Source organism: Blennius ocellaris (assembly GCF_963422515.1).
Source record: "Blennius ocellaris genome assembly, chromosome: 24".
In the NCBI taxonomy this organism is placed as follows: domain Eukaryota; kingdom Metazoa; phylum Chordata; class Actinopteri; order Blenniiformes; family Blenniidae; genus Blennius; species Blennius ocellaris.
This window is the reverse complement of record NC_137673.1, coordinates 15,761,793-15,784,891: the sequence shown is the minus strand read 5'-3', so window position 1 is coordinate 15,784,891 and position 23,099 is coordinate 15,761,793. Positions and strand designations below refer to the sequence as shown.

Genomic DNA, 23,099 nt, shown 5'->3' with positions numbered 1-23,099 from the left:
GGGGGGGGGGTATCAGGATTGACTTGCTCCTGATGCAGATTCTTGTAGTTAAAGCTAAGAGCGCTGTGCAAGCTAACCCAGCTAACGAAACGTGACGGCAGGACACATCTGCAACACGCTGAGACTTAAGAATGGAGATGCAGATTGGACCATTCTTCCTTCATACACTTTTTTTGTAATTTTAATTTTAACGAATCCATCTATTCTTCCTGTTTTACATAATTTAGCAGCTTTTAATCTTAAAATGGAACCCGTTGTGAAAGTCAATAACACAAAAGGGAAAACCAAATGGCTATTAGCTTCAGGGAGCCGCTACAGAGGAACTTCGGTCAAAATAACTACACGGCAATCAGTATTTAGACAAGTCACTACAGTTCTAGAAAATTGTTCTGCTAAAATCTACAAGAAAAAAAAATGGGAAAGATAGTTTTGAAGTATAATGCTAGCCATGCTACGCTATGTAGCGTCGGTTTCTCTCCATTTGACAAGCAGTAACAACATTCGCGTAATTAGCATCACATTCTAAAATAACAGCGATTCGCACAATTATTGAGTTACATGTTCTTGGGCTCTGGAACGAGTTTAATACTCCAGGCGTCAGGGCGGCTTCCATCGTGACGCGGGCGAGCATTTAATAAGGTTAATCAATAAAGGATGATTAGTTTTCTTCGCCTGCGTTCCCACATTGATTTAAGACGAAGCGGCTCCTTCGTGAAGAATCGATGGCGTTCATAAAACTTTGTCCTCCATGTTGAATCCATCACTTGGTTATGATCTCACTCACACTTTACATTTCCCTTCATTACACTCCATCCGTTCTCACGTGGTTACATGTGTGGAGACCCAATAAAACTCTCCGCTCTTACTGTTACGGGTCATTTCTCTGAGCTGCTTGGTGATTGAGTGCAGCGACTTCATTTAGGATTTGTACTTTTTGGGCGCTCGCTTTCTCTCCGGGAGCGTCTTCGCTCAACGGCGACCACGTCTCTGGAAACGTCTTCGCTGAACGGCGACCACGTCTCTGGAAACGTCTTCGCTCAACGGCGACCACGTCTCTGGAAACGTCTTCGCTGAACGGCGACCACGTCTCTCGAAACGTCTTCGCTCAACGGCGACCACGTCTCTGGAAACGTCTTCGCTGAACGGCGACCACGTCTCTGGAAACGTCTTCGCTGAACGGCCACCACGTCTCTGGAAACGTCTTCGCTGAACGGCGACCACGTCTCTGGAAACGTCTTCGCTGAACGGCCACCACGTCTCTGGAAACGTCTTCGCTGAACGGCGACCACGTCTCTGGAAACGTCTTCGCTGAACGGCGACCACGTCTCTGGAAACGTCTTCGCTGAACGGCGACCACGTCTCTGGAAACGTCTTCGCTGAACGGCCACCACGTCTCTGGAAACGTCTTCGCTGAACGGCGACCACGTCTCTGGAAACGTCTTCGCTGAACGGCGACCACGTCTCTGGAAACGTCTTCGCTGAACGGCCACCACGTCTCTGGAAACGTCTTCGCTGAACGGCGACCACGTCTCTGGAAACGTCTTCGCTGAACGGCGACCACGTCTCTGGAAACGTCTTCGCTGAACGGCGACCACGTCTCTGGAAACGTCTTCGCTGAACGGCGACCACGTCTCTGGAAACGTCTTCGCTGAACGGCGACCACGTCTCTGGAAACGTCTTCGCTGAACGGCCACGACGTTTCTGGAAACGTCTTCGCTGAACGGCCACGACGTCTTTGGAAACGTCTTCGCTGAACGGCGATCACGTCTCTGGAAACGTCTTCGCTGAACGGCGACCACGTCTCTGGAAACGTCTTCGCTGAACGGCGACCACGTCTCTGGAAACGTCTTCGCTGAACGGCCACCACGTCTCTGGAAACGTCTTCGCTGAACGGCGACCACGTCTCTGGAAACGTCTTCGCTGAACGGCGACCACGTCTCTGGAAACGTCTTCGCGTCTCTGGAAACGTCTTCGCTGAACGGCGATCACGTCTCTGGAAACGTCTTCGCTGAACGGCCACCACGTCTCTGGAAACGTCTTCGCTGAACGGCCACGACGTCTCTGGAAACGTCTTCGCTGAACGGCGACCACGTCTCTGGAAACGTCTTCGCTGAACGGCGACCACGTCTCTGGAAACGTCTTCGCTGAACGGCCACCACGTCTCTGGAAACGTCTTCGCTGAACGGCCACGACGTCTCTGGAAACGTCTTCGCTGAACGGCGACCACGTCTCTGGAAACGTCTTCGCTGAACGGCGACCACGTCTCTGGAAACGTCTTCGCTGAACGGCGACCACGTCTCTGGAAACGTCTTCGCTGAACGGCGACCACGTCTCTGGAAACGTGGCTGAATTTCTTTGGGACGCCGAGGAATTAGCAGGCAGAGCAGTTGGAGTAATTGAGATTTAAAGTGGGAAGTAACTGATTACTCTTGTGAAATGTAGTTACAATGATGAAGGAATGGTGGAAAGAGTTGTGGAGCTGCTGTCTCTAACCTTTAGCTCGGTTACTATGGCGACAATAACAGTACAATTCTGTGTGTTTGCTTTTGTAGTGTAACCTGTACACACACACACACACACACACACACACACACACACACACACACACACACACACACACACACTGTGCTTTAAAAAGTTGCACTTTCCCCCATTTCTTTGGCAGCAGAGTTGGAGTGTTTTTCAAAAAGTTGCACTTTCCCTTCGTTTTTCTTGGCAACAGAGTTGGAGTGGTTTGAAAAAGTTGCATTTTCTCCTCTTTTCTTTCATAATAGTTAATGTTTTCAAAAAGTTGCCCCTTCCCTTCATTTTTCTTGGCAACACAGTTGGGAGTGTTTTAAAGTTGTGTTTTTGCCCATTTCTTTGGCAACAGAGTTGGAGTGGTTTCAGAAATGTACACTTTCCCCCATTTCCACAGAGACAGAGTTTTCTGACTTTGTTTTCGAAAAGTTCCACCTTGCGAGCCGTTTAAAAAAAAAAAAAAGCTTCAATACAACGAAAGTTTTTACGTTTTCACTTGACAAGGAGTAAACAGGGCCTAGGACATTGAAATCTACTGTCTTAATCTTTTGGGAGGAAATGCCCAGGGAGGACATGGAAACTCCAAAATAAAAGACTCCTGAAATAGAGCTGCTGTCCCAAAAACAAAGCAGACCCAGAAAATTCACAAGTCAGAGGGTGTGTTAGATTTGAAGTATTTTTTTAAAGTCTATTCTTTCTCCCCTCCGTCATACCTGAGAGGCAACAGAAGCTCACAACACAGAACGTCCCATGACGGACTACTTGTGATGTTGAAAAGTGGGTCACCGGCTCGGGTGTTTAAACGGCGCCAACAACCCCGGGGCAAGAAAACCTCCGTTCAGAACAAAGTCCTCGCTTCATCTCTTCTCAGCATGCGGACACATCGTTTGGATCAATGTCTCTTTGCTTTCTCCTCATTTTACCAACAAACGTGCTCATTGGAGAACAAAAAAAACAAACCCGCACCTCCACCTCTGCAGTGCATGCTGGGAAGATGCTCCACAGCGGACATTTAAAAAAAAAAAAAAACACTCTCCCATCAATTAAAACGACCACATGCGGGCTCCAAGCTGAAAGACGTTGTGGGGAGAATTTTAATTTCACCTTTTCTGCAAAACCTCGTGGAAGCTCTAAAGTCCCCCCCCCCCCCGCCCCCTCCCCCCCCCCCTCACATTCGATTGTTCTGCCGCTCCATCAGTCGCCAAACGTCGGCAGGAGTTAAACACTAGCGTGCGAGGCGTTAATTGACTCCCGCCAACAACAAAAGAGCGAAGGGCGAATGTCTCAGCCGTCGATACTGCGACCGAGCAGAGCCGATCTCTGATATGAATATTAATGAGCTGGAGGACAGAGGGAGCACATTTCATAAATAATAACTCCCCGCGGCTCCGTCGATGTTTCAGACTTGTGCTAATAGAGCTAATGTATCATCCGCAGCACTAATTAGCGGGAGATAAATGCTAATATTTTGTAATTATAAGCCGTTTTGCTTGTTTGTAAAATCTTTCCGTTTGTTATTTGGAGTTAAAAACAACCGAGCGCAGAGTTTGTGTAATTATACCTCAGGTCACAGGATCAACGAGCGCTAGCCGCGTCTACAGTCACAGCTGGTCTGGTATGTTTAGCATTTAGCTCGAGTGTGTCAATGTGCAAAACCCCATGTGGCTTCACGGCTACTGCTAACCGCTAGTTAGCGCCGCAGTCGTTTCCACATTAGTCGCGTGTTCACGGTTGTGTGACGACGTTAGCTCCAGTTAAACAGGAGCAGGGGACTTATGGCATGCAGAATGTACGTGGACACAAATGCAACATTTCAAAAAGTGTGTCTCAAGGTGGAACTTTTTGAAAACGCTCCGACTAAAAGCAGTTTTTTTGAAAAGTCGTAGGCGGTGGTGTCGTTGCACCGCATAGTAAACACATTTTTTACATTTTTTAAAAATGTTTAACCTCGGTTTCTATGGAAATTAGTAAAATCACAACTTTTTGAAAACGCGCCGACTCTGTTTCTATAGAAATTGGGGAAAAACACAACTTTTTGAAAATGCTCCAACTCTGTTTCTATGGAAATTATGGAAAAACACAACTTTTTGAAAATTCTAAGACTCTGTTTCCCTGGGAAAACAACTTTTTTCGTAATGCTCCAACTCTATTTCTATGGAAATGTGGGGAAAACACAACTTTTTGAAAATGCTAAGCCTGTTTCCCTGGGAATAAAAAAAAAAAAAAATACTCTGACTCTGTTTCTATTGAAATTTGGGGAAAACACAACTTTTTGAAAATTCTAAGACTGTTTTCATGGGAAAACAACTTTTTTTAAACGCTCCGACTCTGTTTTCCTTTTCCACGTAAATCTGTTAAAACATTTGTGAAATGCGGCACGTGCCCACCGTGGCAGTAGCAAATGGCTTTCCTGCACACGCTCCATAGATGGAATAGAACTTTTTGAAAATTCTCCAACTGTTTGCATGGAAACTGGGAAAAATGCAACATTTCGAAAACGCTCTGACCAACTTTTTGAAAACGCAGCTTTCCTGAAACGCTGCTCCTGCGCATCACAGCCATAGTTCTTCTGCACACGCTCAGTGGACGGACAACAAAACGGGAATCCTGAGTCACCCTGACATTCCCAGACATCAAAACTCAAAACATGGGACTCAGATTGAATGATCAAACTCGTGACACAACATCTGTCTCTTAAATCAACTTGGCCAGTGCTGTTGCATGATGGGAGCAGGTAAACAGTCCCTGTGAACAGAGTTCTGCACTCTGCTAGTGTCTCACGTTTGTGTGCGTGCATTCAAAGATGTGCGCACACACCCAATCTATAAACATTTATTAATTCATGTGGGACGTCGGACCTCTGGATGCTGCACGCCAAAGCGTCACATGCATCAATTATGACGAGAAACGGGAGGAATTAGTGGAGGTCTGCCGTTTTCCCCGGAGAGACGGGGGAGAAACGGAGGGAAAAAGAAAAAAAACATGTCACGCAGAAAAGCTGGTTTGTTTAGCATTTAGCTCGAGTGTGTCAATGTGCAAAACCCCATGTGGCTTCACGGCTACTGCTAACCGCTAGTTAGCGCCGTTGTCGTTTCCACATTAGTCGCGTGTTCACGGTTGTGTGACGACGTTAGCTCCAGTTAAACAGGAACAGGGGACTTATGGCACGCAGAATGTACGTGGACACAAATGCAAAATTTCAAAAAGTGTGTCTCAAGGTGGAACTTTTTGAAAACGCTCCGACTAAAAGCAATTTTTTTGAAAAGTCGTAGGCGGTGGTGTCGTTGCACCGCATAGTAAACACATTTTTTACATTTTTTTAAAAATGTTTAACCTCGGTTTCTATGGAAATTAGTAAAATCACAACTTTTTGAAAACGCGCCGACTCTGTTTCTATAGAAATTGGGGAAAAACACAACTTTTTGAAAATGCTCCAACTCTGTTTCTATGGAAATTATGGAAAAACACAACTTTTTGAAAATTCTAAGACTCTGTTTCCCTGGGAAAACAACTTTTTTCGTAATGCTCCAACTCTATTTCTATGGAAATTTGGGGAAAACACAACTTTTTGAAAATGCTAAGCCTGTTTCCCTGGGAATTTTTTTTTTTTAAATACTCTGACTCTGTTTCTATTGAAATTTGGGGAAAACACAACTTTTTGAAAATTCTAAGACTGTTTTCATGGGAAAACAACTTTTTTCGTAATGCTCCAACTCTATTTCTATGGAAATTTGGGGAAAACACAACTTTTTGAAAATGCTAAGCCTGTTTCCCTGGGAAATTTTTTTTTTTAAATACTCTGACTCTGTTTCTATTGAAATTTGGGGAAAACACAACTTTTTGAAAATTCTAAGACTGTTTTCATGGGAAAACAACTTTTTTTAAACGCTCCGACTCTGTTTTCCTTTTCCACGTAAATCTGTTAAAACATTTGTGAAATGCGGCACGTGCCCACCGTGGCAGTAGCAAATGGCTTTCCTGCACACGCTCCATAGATGGAATAGAACTTTTTGAAAATTCTCCAACTGTTTGCATGGAAACTGGGAAAAATGCAACGTTTCGAAAACGCTCGGACCAACTTTTTGAAAACGCAGCTTTCCTGAAACGCTGCTCCTGCGCATCACAGCCATAGTTCTTCTGCACACGCTCAGTGGACGGACAACAAAACGGGAATCCTGAGTCACCCTGACATTTGCAGACATCAAAACTCAAAACATGGGACTCAGATTGAATGATCAAACTCGTGACACAACGTCTTTGTCTTAAATCAACTTGGCCAGTGCTGTTGCATGATGGGAGCAGGTAAATAGTCCCTGTGAACAGAGTTCTGCACTCTGCTAGTGTCTCACGTTTGTGTGCGTGCATTCAAAGATGTGCGCACACACCCAATCTATAAACATTTATTAATTCATGTGGGACGTCGGACCTCTGGATGCTGCACGCCAAAGCGTCACATGCATCAATTATGACGAGAAACGGGAGGAATTAGTGGAGGTCTGCCGTTTTCCCCGGAGAGACGGAGGGAAAAAGAAAAAAACATGTCACGCAGAAAAGCCTGCAGCCGCCGTGGTGTGATGAAGGACTGGGCCGGGGCCACAGTGGGGGGGCTGAATTATTCACGCTGCAGGAAGAACAGTGGATGTTGTTTCTACACATGTGCTCTGTGGAAGAGACGATAACGCCTTTCTCTTACCGTCTGGCGTCTCGATTATTGGGGAGAACCACCAGTCTCTCTCTCTCTCTCTCTCTCTCTCTCTCACACACACACACACACACACACACACACACCTCCACCTTCGCTCGTATTGCAATTCTTTATTTCCTGTTTTCAGTTACAACTTCTGTTTATGTTCTGTACATCACTGAAGGCACACAAAAACCAAAAGAAAAGAGAGAATGGAACCGAGGTATGTACAAAATATACAGAATAAATAATTCAATCTAAGTAGGTAGAAAAGCTACATGGTGTGTGTGTGTGTGCGTGTGTGTGTGTGTGTGTGTGTGTGTGTGTGTGCGTACATGGACTGCTTTGAATGGTGAATTGTATAAATCCTGAAATGTCGCTGCGACGGTCCAACGTCAACAAAACTCAATAGTGGCATCTCTCTCTCTCACACACACACACACACACACACACACACACACACACACACACACACACACACACACACACACACACACACACACACACACACACACACACACACACACACACACACACACACACACACACACATATACACACACACACACACACTAAATGATCACACACAAGTGGCTCATTCCATCTGGTACAAATAAAAATGTAAAATAAAACAGACTAAGGAGTTTCAGCAGGACTCTTGATTGTCATGCACCATCTTATGGCGTTTGATTAGTGCAATGCGTTTTGTACAAGGTTACAGTTGTGGATATCGTCGAAGTGCACTACTGAACCGACTGGAGGGAAGGGGGAAATATATAGATAGATAGAAATCTCAGCTGTAAATAAATATAGATCTTCTGGCTGCGGGTTCGTTCGGTGGCCGACTGGTTTCTCCGACGGACACGTTGGCAATTTGCCGACTCGGCGGCACCACCAGCGTTTTCAGGTCGCAGCGTTCCAGCTGGTCGTGTTGACGAGACGCTGGAATCGGGTCACGCTGATTAAAAAAAACAGGAGTTCTGGGTCAAGTGGTGATTGGAATTCACTCCTTCTCGACTTGATCCCATAAGATGTAGACAAGAGGAGTGGGGTGGGGGTGGGGGTGGGGGTGGGGGGGGGTCAATTCATTTGGCTGCTTGTGGAGATCTAATCAATCGTAGGAACAAAAATCCTTTGGCCCAATGTGTTGCACCTTTTCAACAGAAGAAATCAAGCAGTTACATTCTGTGCTACAGTGAAACACATGTGCCCATGATATAATATAATATACTATCATATATATTTAGATTCTGTTTCACGCTGTGTAAAGTAAAAGAGGGCAAACAGGACAAAGGCACTTGGTTCGGACCAGGTCTGGAGTGGCCGTCTGCTCAGTTGAAGGCAGTCTGATGCTCCAGGACCTCCAGGTAGTCCGGCTCGGTGTGCAGGTTGGCCTTGAGCTCAAAGTACTCGTTCTTGGTCTGCTCCAGCATGACCTTGCGTGGCCGCGCGTACATGATGGCCTCCATGAGCTTCAGCTCCTCCTGGTGGCCCGGCACCTGCAGGTCCACGGCCTGCTGCAGCTGCGGCATGTTCTTGCGCAGGTACTCGCTGATGCCGAGCTGCTGCAGCTCTTTCTCCCGCTCCAGGAGGTTGCGGTACAAGGAGCCGGGGTTCCCCAGCGTGACGAACTCCGCCGGGCACTCCCCGCCCGCCTGGCGGAACCTGGGGTTGCCGGTGAGCGGCGAGGTGTTCTCCTTCTCCATGATGCTCCGGCAGAGGTGCTGCTTGACGCCGGGCTCGTCCGCGCCGTAGTCCAGGTCGGCGTCCTTGTGCTGCGAGCAGTAGGTGGGGTTGCGGCAGATCTGCACGACGGGGCTGTGCGAGCGCTCCTCGTACAGCGTGGCGGAGCCGGTCCGCTGCGTCAGGGTGTGGTGGGTGGTCTTCTGCCCGTACATGCTGTAGTGCAGGTGTATGGGCGAGCTGCCGCTGGCGCTCTCGCGCGGCTGCTCCTCGGCCGCCTTCCTCTTGGCCCGCCGCCGCCGCCTCCGGTGGACCACGAGCACCACCAGCCCCGCCGAGCAGAAGATGACCATGAGCACGAAGACGAGCAGGCTCAGGATGAGAGCCGAGAGCGGGATGGTGTCGGTGAGGGCGAGGAAGACGTTCCGCTCGCCGCCGCCGCCGGGGCCCGCCGTCGCCGTCACGCCCTCCTCCCCGCCCGCCGCCGGTTGGTACGTCCCCAAGCCGGGGCACAGCGTGTCGTGATGGAGGTTCCGCAGCTCCGTCTGCATCACCTTCTTTGGCGTGTGGCACAGGATGGAGCCCACCACCGCGTCCTTCCTCAGCTGCTCCACCCACTGCTTGAGGCTGAGCAAGTCGCAGCTGCAGTCCCAGGGGTTGTCCTCCAGATAGATCAGCTCCAGCGAGTCCAGCTGGTCCAGCACGTTGCTCACCGGCAGGTGCATCAGCAGGTTCTTCCTCAGGTTGAGCTTGGTGAGCGGCACGTTGCGGAAGATCTGCGCGGGCAGCGAGCCGAGCAGGTTGTTGTTCAGCGACAGCAGCTTGAGGTTGGGCAGGGGATTGAAGGTGCCGGGGGCGATCTCCTTGATCAGGTTGTATTCCAGGTACAGGTATTCCAGGTTGTGAAGTCCCACGAACATGGTGGAGGAGAGCTTCTCGATGCGGTTGCCGTTCAAATACAGCTTTTTCAAACTGCTCAGACTCAGGAAGGTTTCGTTGTCGACGTAATCGATTCTGTTGTTGGCCAGGTTGAGCAGCTCTAAGCTGTCGTACGTGACAAAATCGTACTTCAAGAGTTTCTGGATCATGTTTCCCGTCATGACCAGCTTAGTGGGGCTCTGCTGGAGGATTCCGATATCCGACACCTTTTGAATCCCTCGATCCTGACAGTGCATGAGAAAGCCCGCCACCGGGTGCTTGTGGCAGGAGCAGTGCTCCACGCACGGACTGTCGGGGACGTGGGACGGCGTCGGCGCCCCGGCGTCGTCTTTGGCGTCAGTCAGCTTGGGGATCTGGGACACTTTGGTGGAGGGAGTCACGACCATGTCCAGGGACTTGGACGGCTCCTCCAGGTTGATGTCGGCGTGGGACGGGCAGAGGACGTCCCGCTTGACTTTAGCCAGGATGGTTCCCTTGAGGTGATGCGGCGTGGCGCAGATCACGTCCCCGATGGCCGACTGCGCCCTCATGTTCTCCACCCAGATCTTCAGGTGCAGGATGTCGCAGTCGCAGACCCACTCGTTGTCCTCCAGCAGGAGCTCCATGATGCGCCCGACGTGCTCCAGGAAGCCCACGTAGGGCAGCGTCTGCAGCTTGTTGCCCCGCAGGTCCAGGTGCGTGAGGGGCACGAAGCGGAATATGTTGCTGGGCAGGAACTCGATGGCGTTGTCGTTGAGGATCAGGACCTTGAGACGGATCAGCTTGTTGAAGGCCCCCGGCTCGATGACCCGGATGAAGTTGGTGTCGGCTTGGAGGAACTCCAAATTCACCAGGCCTTGAAACGTGTCCTCCTTCAAAGTGACGAGGAAATTGCTGTTGATGTGCAGTTTCTTCAGCGAGCCGAGCGCACCGAAGACCCCCGGCTCCAGCTCCTGGATGCTGTTGCCCCCAATGTGCAGCGAAAGAGCATTCCTCAGCCCGTCCATTTCCTCGGCGCGCAGTTCCACCAAGTCGTTCTTGTACAGATTGAGGTGGAAGGGCACGCCCGGCGGGACTCTGACTTGCGAGATCTTGCTGATGTTCCTCTGCTCGCAGTTGAGGTGGAGGACGCCATCTTTCCCCTCGCAGGAGCACAGGGAGTCACAGGACTCGGCGGCGGAGGACGGCGCCTCGGAGGGCTGGGCGTCTTGGGGTCGGGCCGCGGTGAGAAACAAGCCGAGGAAAAGGAGGCGGGGCAGCATTTCGGCCTGGGGTATCTGCAGACACAGAGAGATGGCAGAAAAAGAAGTGTTCAAAAAAAAATCATACAGAATGTCTGAGCTTTGTGTCATCCAAGTTGCATGTGTTATAGACTCGCCTTGTTGTACGCTTTAAAAAAAAAAAAGAGTGTCAAATCACATTTATGAGAACATTATATGCATGGAGAGAAGACACAGTCATCTTGGAATCATTTGTGCATTGTAGAAACGCCTTTACATAGCAAAAGAAAATAAATGAAGAAGCATGAAAAATATATAGCAGCGGCAAGCATTGTCTCCTGCATGCCTTATTAAGTTGATAGATTTCCAAACACACAGTGAAAAGAGGCTCCTATATTTAGCAGCCCAAGAGCAGCGTAGGTATTAATGTGGCCTGTCCTGCTGATGAGAATCCTGACAAACACTTTCTGTCTGGATGCGGAATTTTACTCGCGTGTAAATATATATTTCAAAAGTATGACGAGCAAGATTCTTCCGAATGACTCACAGTAAGACAATACTGCTTTAAAAAAAGAAGAGAAAAGACTTTGGCATTCCTTCGCCCTCTTCCATGAGGACTCATCTGAACTAGAAGTTACTCAGTGTGAGTCACCGGAGAAGCGAAAAGTCAGTCGACGTCGAAGCGCTTTTCTACCTACAGATATGATAATGAGCAATGTTTTTTGTTTTTTTTTAAAACAGGAGAGTGAATCAATCGATTTCCTTTTGTGGCTGAACGACACATGCAATACATGTATTCAGCCCAAGACTGCTCAGCACTCGATGTTCCGTTCACCGTGAAATTTATTCAACAATTAATGTCAAATGTGTATTTATGCCTCCACACCTGCACTCCTGGAAGAACAGCGCCGGGAAGAGTGGCGCTCGCTTGCTTACATTTGAATATTTTCACTTTGTGAACATAAATGGGGGGGAAAGTGGATTTTTTATTTCTCAAAACATTCCAGAGTGGTAGAATGTATAGTGAAACATAGATTTAGTGTAGCGCTGATCTCTAAAAACACTGAGACCGGCAAGAACAGTCCTTATAAAGCCCCGACTGCAGGGCCCAGCATCACTTCGTGAAATGAAAACTCAACGTCCACCAATCAAATATTCACTGAGATAACTGAGTATTCTGGAAGAAGTAAGGATGGGAAAGTTCCCACAGCTCCGAGAACAAACAGCACCCTTTAACACTCCAACCAATCACAATTGAAGGTGGAAAAAAACCCAACAAAAAACCCGTCTTTTCAGTAGTTTACCCTATGGAGGTTGCTCGGTACAAGAATCGGGAGGAATTCCAAATGTGGAGAAGCGTATGAATAATAGATCTATAGATAATCTTGACCTCACAAGTGCATTTTCATTCTGCGTCGGCATTCATGAATGATAAACACGTTGATTGTACTTGTTTTGGTAGATCGCATGATTAGCTTGTATCATGTTAGCCTATTGCCGTGTCAGCACCCATCATTTGAAAATGTTTATCACTTCTCAATAATGCAATCTATAAAAAAAACAACTTTGATCACATTTAAAGGTGTAAAAGGTCAGAATTGTATATTGAGCCTTGATGGCTGGCAGCAAAACAGACATATTTGGCCCACATCTAGGATTTTTTTTAAAGAAAAATTCCATTTTCGATTCCATTTTTTTTCTCATTGCACTTAAAAATCACTGCAGACATCAGATATATCGTCAAAAGTGCAACTTTATTGCTGCGATTGTCCTCGGAACTAAAATACTTATAAACAATCCCAGAATAAAAGGTACATAAGGCTCCGTCATTCAACACTTTCACAAGCTTTAATCCGGGTTTAAGCAAAAAGTGACACGGCAACTACGGAAACCCACAAAGAATGGTAGAAGGAAATGTGAAAAATGTCAACAAAACCAGTGTGGGGGGGGGGAGGTGGGGGGGGGGGGACTCAAATTGTTTGAGACAAAGTCCATATATCGATTAAATAAACTTTTTTGCAAATTCAATATATATTAAATGACTTTATTTTGCTCAGCCCATAGTTCTGTTGTTAAAGAATATTAACGATTGCTCTCCAACCCAACAATATCAGAGTTATTATCGACAGTAGGCCAGACAAACAACAGTGGATTGCAAAGTTTCAGTTCTAGTATTGAGCATCAATCAATGTCTCTGTGGCAGCGCACGATGCAGGTTGCTTGTTTTGGCAGTGCGAGTTCTCCAAAGGCTTGAGCGTGGACTGCTTCGCCTTGTTAAAGGAATCCCAATCAAATCAACACAGTTTCCCTGGGGCAGGCCCGGGCGTGACGAGCTGGAGCCAGTCCCACGGAGAAGCTCTGAGTCACGAGGTGGACGTCTTAAATAGCACCCGACCTTCCTCTGACCTCCGCCCTCGTCCTGGTGAGAGGAGTGACACATGGTGCACACATCCAGGGTTCACAGCCGCCCGCGGCCAGTAGTGCTTTCTTTATGTTGTGCCGCAGTGTACAATGTCAATAAATACTTGATATAAGCAGACTTGCTTGAAGGGAAATATCAGTCAAAGCAAAGAGCCGATCTGAAATATTCCCTGAAGTTGCAACTTTGCTTCTATTTCTCACTTTTTGCCCGTCTCGCCACGCTCTCATGCATCTTCTGTGCTTCTGGGTAAAGTGGGGAAAAAAGAAAGAAATATATATATATATATTGATAAACCGAGTCAACAGAATCTCCGATGTACTCTGGGTTTTCAGGCGTAGGCACTTCAAGGTCTCCCGTAACTTTTCCCACAGTTGATCACGAGTCCTCACTCCACAGATTATCGATTTAAATATCAAGCACACCATGAAAACCTCATCATCAGGTCAATTAAGAAGAAGAATCTGAAATGCTTCTTGCCAAACGATTATTGATAATGTCTTTCCGCCTCCGCTGACGGACTTGTACGGGGAATCGGCACGACGTCGGACACGATCAATAGTTACTGGAGTGTTTCTGCCTGCAGGGACGAGGAGAGGGAATCTGCCCCTTGACCTGCACCTCAGGAGAGCAAAGGAATCAAAGTGGAAGGCAAACAAGTTCAAAGGACATCAATCCACCGACCGTCTACATCAGTTACTGCGATCACCACGTGATGGGCGATAAATGACCAAACACGGAAATATCTACGACGTCTCTGTTCTCCAATTAACAGTCTTCTTTCTCTATTGGGACCCAATTTTAACCAGAACATCTTTATATATATATATTTTCTTTTTACAAGCATCTGTGGGATCAAAGAGCAGTCTTGTTTTGATTTTAGCCATTTATATTCTTTAATTAATATAAATTCATTTTCAAAGTAAAGAATCTGATGAGTCAGACATGTAGATTTTCTTTTTTTGCATTTCAATCAGTCTTTTGAGAATTGTATATTACAGATGTTAAGAATAATATACAGTTTTGCGCTCCCTTCACTGTATGCAAAATTATAGTGATAATCCACATTTTTCTTAAATCACATGAAGATTATCCGAGTACACCAACTGCAACTGGTCGCATAGAGTTGAAACATGTCTTCCTTTTCATTTCTTCTATTATCAGCCTGTTAAAAATAGACCCATTAGATTAGAAAGCTCCCCGTTTGTCACCAGAAGAGAAATAAACGCCCAGCATAATGTGTCAGCCCCATTAAATATGTATTGTTTCGCCGGTGATAGCGTTCGCACGAAGGCTCCCAAATATCTCCGTCTCTTCATTAATTGATCGGCGTTTGCTTGTTTGTGAGTGTGGCGGCGGCCCGGCGCTCACCTTCCCGACCCCGAGGGCTTGTGGGACATGACGGCATGAACAGATGCTATCGAAGCTGCATGACGGCTGCAGAGGGCAGATCTGGAGAGGCGGGGCTTTCTGCTTCCATTTCAAACAGACTTCTGGAACTGATGCATTTTCCAGGCAATCAATGTTGCATTGGGGGGGGGGGGGGGGCGCAACGTGACGAGCGCGAGATGAAACACTTCCGCTTTTTGCTTTAAAAAAGAAAAAAGTGCATCTCTTGCTGCTCGTACAGTTGAATGAGGAATCTCCTGAAGCCCTACGAGATCTCCTCGTGCATCTGGGCGACGCTGCTCGTCTCCACATCAAACAAAACCAGAAAAAAAATAAAACCAAGTGTAGCTGTGGGAGAGCTTGAGAGCAAAGGGGGAGACGAGAAGGGAAACATATACATTTATTACTCAACGGGCTCTGTCCACTTACAAGCCCATAAATAGCCAATTCATGCTTCATTTGCAATAAACTGTATTGTTCCGGCCCAGCGAAGTGTTTCATAATGTCACGATGTGGTTCCTCGTGAGCGTCGTATCAAGTAGTGGAGTCGTTCTCTCGGTTGCTGCTCATTAGTCTGGGATCTGCTGCACCCTCATAAAAACCTAAACAGCGGCCTGGAGTTCAACTTTCCCCAAACATCTCCGAGGTCAGAGGTCAGGTGAAGCTACAAGTCTTGCACATGTGAATAATTCAGTGTTTTTATTTTATTTTTTGGGCTCAAGGCCGCTGAAGCGAGACGAAAAGTCGGGCCGGGTTCACCGCCTTCCAGTTTTTCCAATGAGCAAAGAATCCAAATCACATGTTTAAGACGTCAGTTCCATTCCCCCATAAGACCGTCTTCGGGGAAGTGGAAGGGTTCTTGCACGTCTTTCCTGGACATTGAATGGACGTCCTTTCTGGACGTCCAAACAAGACCCCAGGATGACGATACGCGATGAAAAAAAGAAAGTAATAAATTGCGACGACACCTGGACTCGAACCCAAACCTCTTTTACGACAGGCAAGATTCCAATCCACACATTTTTCGTCACGCCATCCAGACGTCTTGTTTGGACGTTCACAATCCAGACAGGAAGTCTTACAAAGGACTTTGTACTTATGTCCACGTTATTTCTTCCCTCAGCAACCAGCCGGCGTAACAAGACCCCGGGACATGTTACGTTAACGGCCGCGGCTTGTCTCCGGAGCGCAAACCTTTACCGGTCAACTCGTGATTCCCTCCTTAGTTGCCCCGATGCCGTCTTGTCGTTGACGGCGTCCGCCGACGTGTTTCACCCGGAGAGTCGTGGGCGAGCTTCTAGAGTCCGTCATGCTTTGTCGCCCAATGGACACAACGCAGACGCGGATGTGAGCGGCGTGGAGCGGCGCACACTTTCCGCCTGACGGTTCAGAATATTATTTTTAGATAATACGAACGTAGCTATAGTCAAGTTCTGTCCTCGTCACTGTCAAAGGAAGTAAAGCACGCTGGAGCCACAAATAGCCCATAAGGCAGAAAGACTTAATTCCTTTTTCTGTAGCGTGAGGCAACTTGATGTACAAGTATGAAAGGCTTGTTATCCCTAGTGGCACCCGGCAGATAGAACCATTCTCCCCAACTCCGTCACAACTGATAAAAGTCAGCCCGTGTTTGTGTTTTCCAAAGATCTGGCGGATAACGCAGAGTTTTTTTTTTTGGGGGGGGGGGGGTTTTCTTGAAGTTGCTTTGTGAAAAGCCTCACAGTGGCCTCAGCGTGAGCGACCTCGGCGCCCCCGCTCGCCAGCTTACCTGCAGCTGCAGTGATTAATGGATGTTGACAAGAAGGGAGGTTGAAGAGGAGCACGTTTTAATTCGCCGGAGCGAGAGCTGCGCCGTCAGGCCCACGTAAACACGTGTTCAAAAAATACCAAATAAAAAACCTCCAGTCGCGTGACGATCAGACGAGTTGACACTTCACTCCCGGCACTTTCTGAAGGTGCAGTGTGAAGAAAAAATAAATTAACTTCACCAGAAGTTGTGTGGCGAAGCCCCTGTTTCGCCCTCTGGCCCGGAGGTGACGAGAGAAACCAACGCAAAATGCAACGGCGTCTTCGCCGCCTCGCTCTCTGCTGGTGGGCCTTCATTTCTGACGGAGAACATATTGCACGATAGAACTAATAATAGAACACAAAGGCTGCGTGGAGCGGGGAGGAGGAGGAGGGGGGGGGGGGGGGGGGGGGGCTCCACTGGCGAGCGTGATTTCGCAGGCCTGCATTTCAAATGGTCTGTTTAACTAATGCGCGGTAATTAGTTCCCCTAGAAATGAGCAGGCATATTATGCTGTGTATACAGTGGCGTCGAGGTGTGTTTCGTAAGCAGACCCATCTGTGCCAAACACATGTATATTTTCCACTGTCCCTTTAAAAAAAAAAAAAAAATGAGAATGAGCGAGAGGGACACTTTTAATATTCAAGAGTGACTCACCAGCAGGACTGGCAAACTGTAGATACATTTGTTCAGAATACTCGAGCAGCAAACGTCAGTAAATAAGCATATTTGTCGCAGTTTCCATATTTGTGCTCCGGTAAAGTTGTGTCAGTCCTTCATTTTGGGAGCATTCATTCCTCGCTTTTAAATACCACGTTGTTCCTCGTCTTTTTTAAAATCTTTATCTCGTCTCAATCGGCCGTTTAAAGAGAAGCATCCAACCCTCAGTGAAGAGAAAAAGGCCACGGGCTAATGGTAATGACAGTCTTATGATTCACTCCAGAAATAGGTGAAGATCCGCCGTGTGATAGACAAAAAGGCCCTCAGTCTCAGCGGAGCCACATAATGTAGGTGGACGGACCTGCTCGCACAGGGGAAACAAAAGACGAGGCGCCACCCGGGACATTCTGTGCCCCGCGCAACAATGCTAACAAGGCAGCTTCTGTTGCCAGAGGCGCGAAAAAAACAACGACAAACAAAGTATTCGGCGAACTGAATCGTCATAATTTGGCTTTAAAAAGAGTTTTAACTGCCGGTGATGGTCTGAACATGCTTTTAAACAGAAGTGCCAAAGACATCAAACCAACGCTAACAAATAAAAAGCCGCTGCTTTGTGAGATCACGGAAGCTTGAGGGTCGTTTCCGACAAGCCTCGTATCAAAAGGTGATAATTGTATGACGACGCACACCTACGGTTCTTCGTAGGGACTCTGCTGAGTCGACTAATTGGACGAGCTTACTGCAAAGTCATGAGCTGTTTGTTTTATGGCCACAGCTGCTAGCGGCTGCGATCATTAGTAACAGCTGAATGGGATCCGCTCAGGTGACAATTAGCAGGGAAAAGCCTCCGAAAAGACAAAGTCTGACACCTTGTAGGTTTCCCCCGGATTGTATTCTTCTTGTTCTAGAGCAAGAAGGACAAAACCCCAGCGTCCTGCCAGACCAGAGTCCCAGACCAGAGTCCCAGACCAGAGTCCAAGACCACAGGTTGGCCAACCGACGATGAAGAATGCAACCGACGGGACTGAGGAAGTGAAAACGCAAAACTCTGGTAGTGTGTTGGGGGCACCGTTTACACCACAACGGTGCTCGGAGCCACGAAAAATGCAACTTTTCGGAAGCGTTATGACTCAAGTTTTCTTGAAAACAGTGGAAAACCACAGCTTTCCCAAAACGCCCGGGCTTCGTCTCCATGGAGACGACGGAAACGCCACTGCGACACATGCGCACCATGGAACAAGAGCGTTGTGACTCCCAGTGCAGATTCTCCTGGGACTTGGTAGTTTTTACACTTGACAGTCGGGCTGGGCAATCTGGACATAAAAACAATAAACAATCTATGATTTTGATTGGATTGTCAATTTTTTTTCCCTCAATGCATTTAAAAATGACAACAGACATCAGATATCTCATCAAAAGTGCAACTTTATTGCTGTGATTGTCCTCAGAGTTAAAATGCATATAAGTAATTAGTAAACGAGGCTCCGTCGTTCAACAAATTGAAGCTTTAACGCAGGTTTAAGCAAAAGTGCAACGGCAACTGCGGAAACCCACAAGGAGGGGTAGAAAGGAATGTGAAAAATTCCCCAAAAACACAAAATGAAAAATGGTTTTCGGAACAAATTCGATCAACCATTAAATCGATTTTTTTGCCAAGCCCTACTTGACTGTGCACCGTCATGGCGGTCCGTCCATACGCATGTCCTTGCTCTCCCATTGTTTGTGTTTATAGCGTATTGTTTTGTGCGTGCATGTAGCTGGGGTTTCATTACAAACCTAAACATCCCTACATGCTAACTACATCTTTTTCAGAGTTTCTAAACGGGGCCGCAGTCCTGATTTGATCATTTTAGCATGTAAACGATAGGCGAAGTTCACAAACCACCGGAGCCCTGAGGATTAGCTGTGGGTTAACCAAACCAAAACCTAAACAAATGTTCTCAAGCGCCAAGGTCAGACCATTGAACTCAGGGGGAGAATTTGAATGCGTCCACTCCAGGTGGTTTGGAGAAAAGGTTTCGCTCTCGCAGCAATCCCGGGCTGATAAAGTCGTGAAACCTTGGGAATCGTGTTCCCGTTGCATCAGCCAAGATTGCGTCAAACTCTTAGTCCGGGTCTCCATGGGTTAAAGGGAAAGTTGTGACAGCAAACAGGATTAGCGCGGAGTCACATGCTGCCTCGCTCTGTTGGGTGAACGTGTGCTGGCAAGTTTTATCTGTCAAAATAAAAGCCACAAGAGAGAAATCAGTGCTTGGATGGCGTCGCCCCGTTCTCTCTGTTCTCTGCCCTCTCCCGATTTATTCGCCAGACACTTCCATAATTCATTCCCGCGTCACTCTGGGATCGGTATAAGTTGCTTTGTGATGCAGAGCCAGTCGAACGGAGAACTCCGCCCAGCTGACGCTCCCGGGCTCGCCGATGCAAATTCGGCTGAAGGGAATCCAGCGTTGAAGCCGGAGGAAAGAACAAGCCTCATTGGAACAGTGGGTATCGGAGGCGGAGCTCTGGGATCGACCAACAGACCTGCAATGGTCTCAAGACGGTCAGACGTCAAGTTGATTTGTGGTGGACGCTTTAATCACTGAGTAGGGTAGAAGTCAGTGGACAGCACCTCCAGCTCCTACTTGTGAGGAAAAGTCCAATTTAAAGGTGTTTTTTTTCTTCTTTTAACTGCCAAGCATAAAATAAAATAAAAATGTTTGGAACCATAACAAGACGTTAAGGATTAAATGCATTTACAGACAACACGCTGCCTGTGCACGAGGCCATGTGACACGGGGGGGGGGGGGGCTGCGTCTCAAACAAAGGCAGCGGGGTGTTTATTGTCCTGAATAATCTGCTCACTGAGCGTTTCGGCTAACCACAGACCAACACCGCCAACACGCCACGCTCCCGGTGGCTGGGTGTTTTTTGGGGTTTTTTAAAAATCAATATTCATGAGGAAATTTGTGGAAACGGACAGATTGGAGGCTCGGTACCTCAACAGAAACAACAAACTACAAAATCATAGTGCTTGTTGTTTTGTTTCCGTCCCCCTTGTGATCTTAGAAGCAGATCATGAGTCTGGTGTGTCGAAAAGAGACTGTAAGACTTGCATGTGGTTGCTAAGGCTCCAAGTAAGGAAAAAGAAAAAGAAAAAAGAAAAACTATATTGAGGAGCCGTGCAAGGACTCTATTGACTCGCCAGACTGCAATAAGAGATGCACTGGCCTGGAGCTCACACCACCTCTATTGCTCCTGACAGGGAGCTTGATGGGAAGAGCTATTTCCTCCCGTGTGTGTGTGTGTGTGTTGGTGAGACGACACACTCCCGGCCAGGACTCGCCGAGAGACTGACTTCAGGGCGCTCAAGGCCTGGAACGGCGAATCACAAGTGAGATGCAAGACAGTGAGACTTGTTGCGTCCAGCGAGGGGTTTTTTCATTTCAGCCTGACATGGGATTGCAGATTACAGAGTGTGTGTGCGTCTCGTCTTTGTTTACACACACACACACACACACACACACACACACACACACACACACACACACACACACACTCTCCCTCTCTCTCGCCCGAGCGCCCCGCTCTGTTCCCAGGCACCAATTACGGCGGGACTTGTCCCTCCTCCCTCTGCATTGGAAGTGATGTGGCCTGGCCTGCAGGGTCGACACCACCGCTACACCCACGTATCTGCAGAGATCCTGCCAGCGCCCGCGGTGCTCCACCGCCGTCCTGGAGAAATGATAATTATGACATCCGCCCACTCAAGAGGCAAGAGATAGTTCAACTCTCCTGCCCCTTGTTCTTCTTCCTCCGGTTTTTTTTAAACAATACATATTTGACTGATTCAATATTCTGCGGCTGCCTACTTCCTTTCCGCAAGCTTCTCCAGTGCATCTGCAGGATTGTGTGTGTGGAAATGGCGTGCATTAATAAAGTTTGAGCGTGGATTCTTCCACCGGGCCTGCAGCTCCTGCCTCCGCTGGAGAATCTGCAGGCTGCTCGCACCTGTCAGGCCGATTTCCTTTGGCTGCTGCACGCCGTACAACACCTATTCAAACACATATTTGTGCTTCTCTCCGTTGCAAACAGTTTGTTCAGCGCGGGTCTAAAGCTCCACTGCACCGGCTGATATCCACAACAGGTAAACAGTGAGGGGCTTTATTTTTTTCTCTCATGAAAACCGTGGGGAGGTTCAGAATATATATATATATATACATATATATATATATATATATAAGCAAGGCCTGTGAATTTTCACAGACTTTCTCAATTATCCCCACTACCTTTATATCTCCAAACTCACCAACCATTAATTAATCTCCCATTCAGGCACATTAAATAGAGGTCTATACATTCACCACTGATTCATCCATGCAATAAATTGGGATCAGGACTCAATTATTCCATGTGCAACTTAAAGCTAATTGGACAGCACTTTGCTCATTAATGTGCACTTAATTAAACTGTAACCTCCTTGTCTAATTGAAGAGAGAGCAAAATGCGCACTCCGCGCGAGACAAAGTGCAAACTGATTAAATTAGGCACAAATTCTTCCACATTTGTTTAATCAAAGAGGAGACCGAGCTGGGCCAACAGTGTTAACGTCACTACACCTAATGAGATGGCGCGAGGGAGCTGTCTGATTGGCTGCCACAAGCCATGACGCAAGGCCTCCGCTATTAAAGCAAAAAAAAAAAAAAAAACAATACACCTGTGATTAAGCAGGAGCAGGAATTACAAGCATGCATGAGTAAGAACTATATTTAGCTGAGTGTTCACGCCAAACTGGAGTGGCCGGGGAGGAGAAACGGTAAGGTGAAGCAATCTGGTCCGTGCAGATGTGCAAAGAAAATAAAAAAAATGCGCCAGTTAAAGCGAAGTTTCAGGGCTGTGTGTGTGTGTGTGTGTGTGTGTGTGTGTGTGTGTGTGTGTGTGTGTGTGTGTGTGTGTGTGTGTGTGTGTCCGGATTACCATAAGGCAGCGCAGCGCTGTAGGATACAGTAACTGCGTGTGGCAGGCAGCCAGGTGTGCTGGAGGTAATGGAGCCCCCTCAGGAAAACTCCATGTCCCTCCACTCTCCCCGACAAGCCTGTGATACTCTTTTTTTTGGTTTGTTTGTTTTTTAACACTGCCTATCCTCTTGGCACACACATGCGTTGATTTATTGGGGCGCGCCGTGCGTAAAAGTCAGACCGTTGCCACATACTTCAGCCAGTCACAACCTGCCCATAAAGGACACCTGGATTCACCTTTTACAACCCCCCCCCCCCCCTCCAAAAACAAAAACCCAAATGCGCAGGAAATAGGTCACCACTCGCATGCCGGGGTTACATCCAAACACAGATATGGAACCATCGACCCTGGTTCTTGACTTACCGACTACAACTGATGACAAAAGAGGCAGGTTAGTCCAGATGTGCGCGTGAGGAAGCGACGCATTGAACAGGCTTTCGCAGTTCTCTCCTTAAAAGAAAAAAAGGAAAAAGAAAAGAAAAAAACTTCACGGGGGTCCTGTACAGCTCCCTCTTATGATCCCCGGTGCGCACGCCGGTGCGGGTGCCGCTCCAGTCCCGGGATGATGAGCGCAGCAGCCTGCACTCCCTCCCTCCCTCCCCCCCGCTCTCCCAAATTAATTGAAGGGTTTTAAGTTGCGGGGATGCGGCGGAGTTGTAATCACACGCGCGCGTCTTTCTTCCATCCTTGTACAGTCCGCTCGGGGAACGCGCACCAGCTGCCCCGCTCTCGCGCCGCGCCGCGCGCTCTGCGTACTTGAAGCAATCTGCGATATATTGGACTTGCTCGGCAATTTACATGCTGTCGAGGTGGACTGGAGGA

General features: G+C 47.7%; 1 protein-coding gene across 1 annotated transcript; it reads right to left on the bottom strand.

Annotated features, from left to right (window-relative positions):
• Positions 1–7,332: 7,332 nt before the first annotated feature.
• slitrk6 (SLIT and NTRK-like family, member 6) lies at positions 7,333–22,832 on the bottom strand. Its single transcript, XM_080519598.1, has 2 exons — positions 22,641–22,832; positions 7,333–11,082 (listed from the first exon to the last, which is right to left on the bottom strand). The coding sequence occupies exon 2, from the start codon at positions 11,065–11,067 to the stop codon at positions 8,536–8,538; it is 2,532 nt and encodes an 843-aa protein (XP_080375724.1). The 5' UTR covers positions 11,068–11,082; positions 22,641–22,832; the 3' UTR covers positions 7,333–8,535.
• Positions 22,833–23,099: the final 267 nt, after the last annotated feature.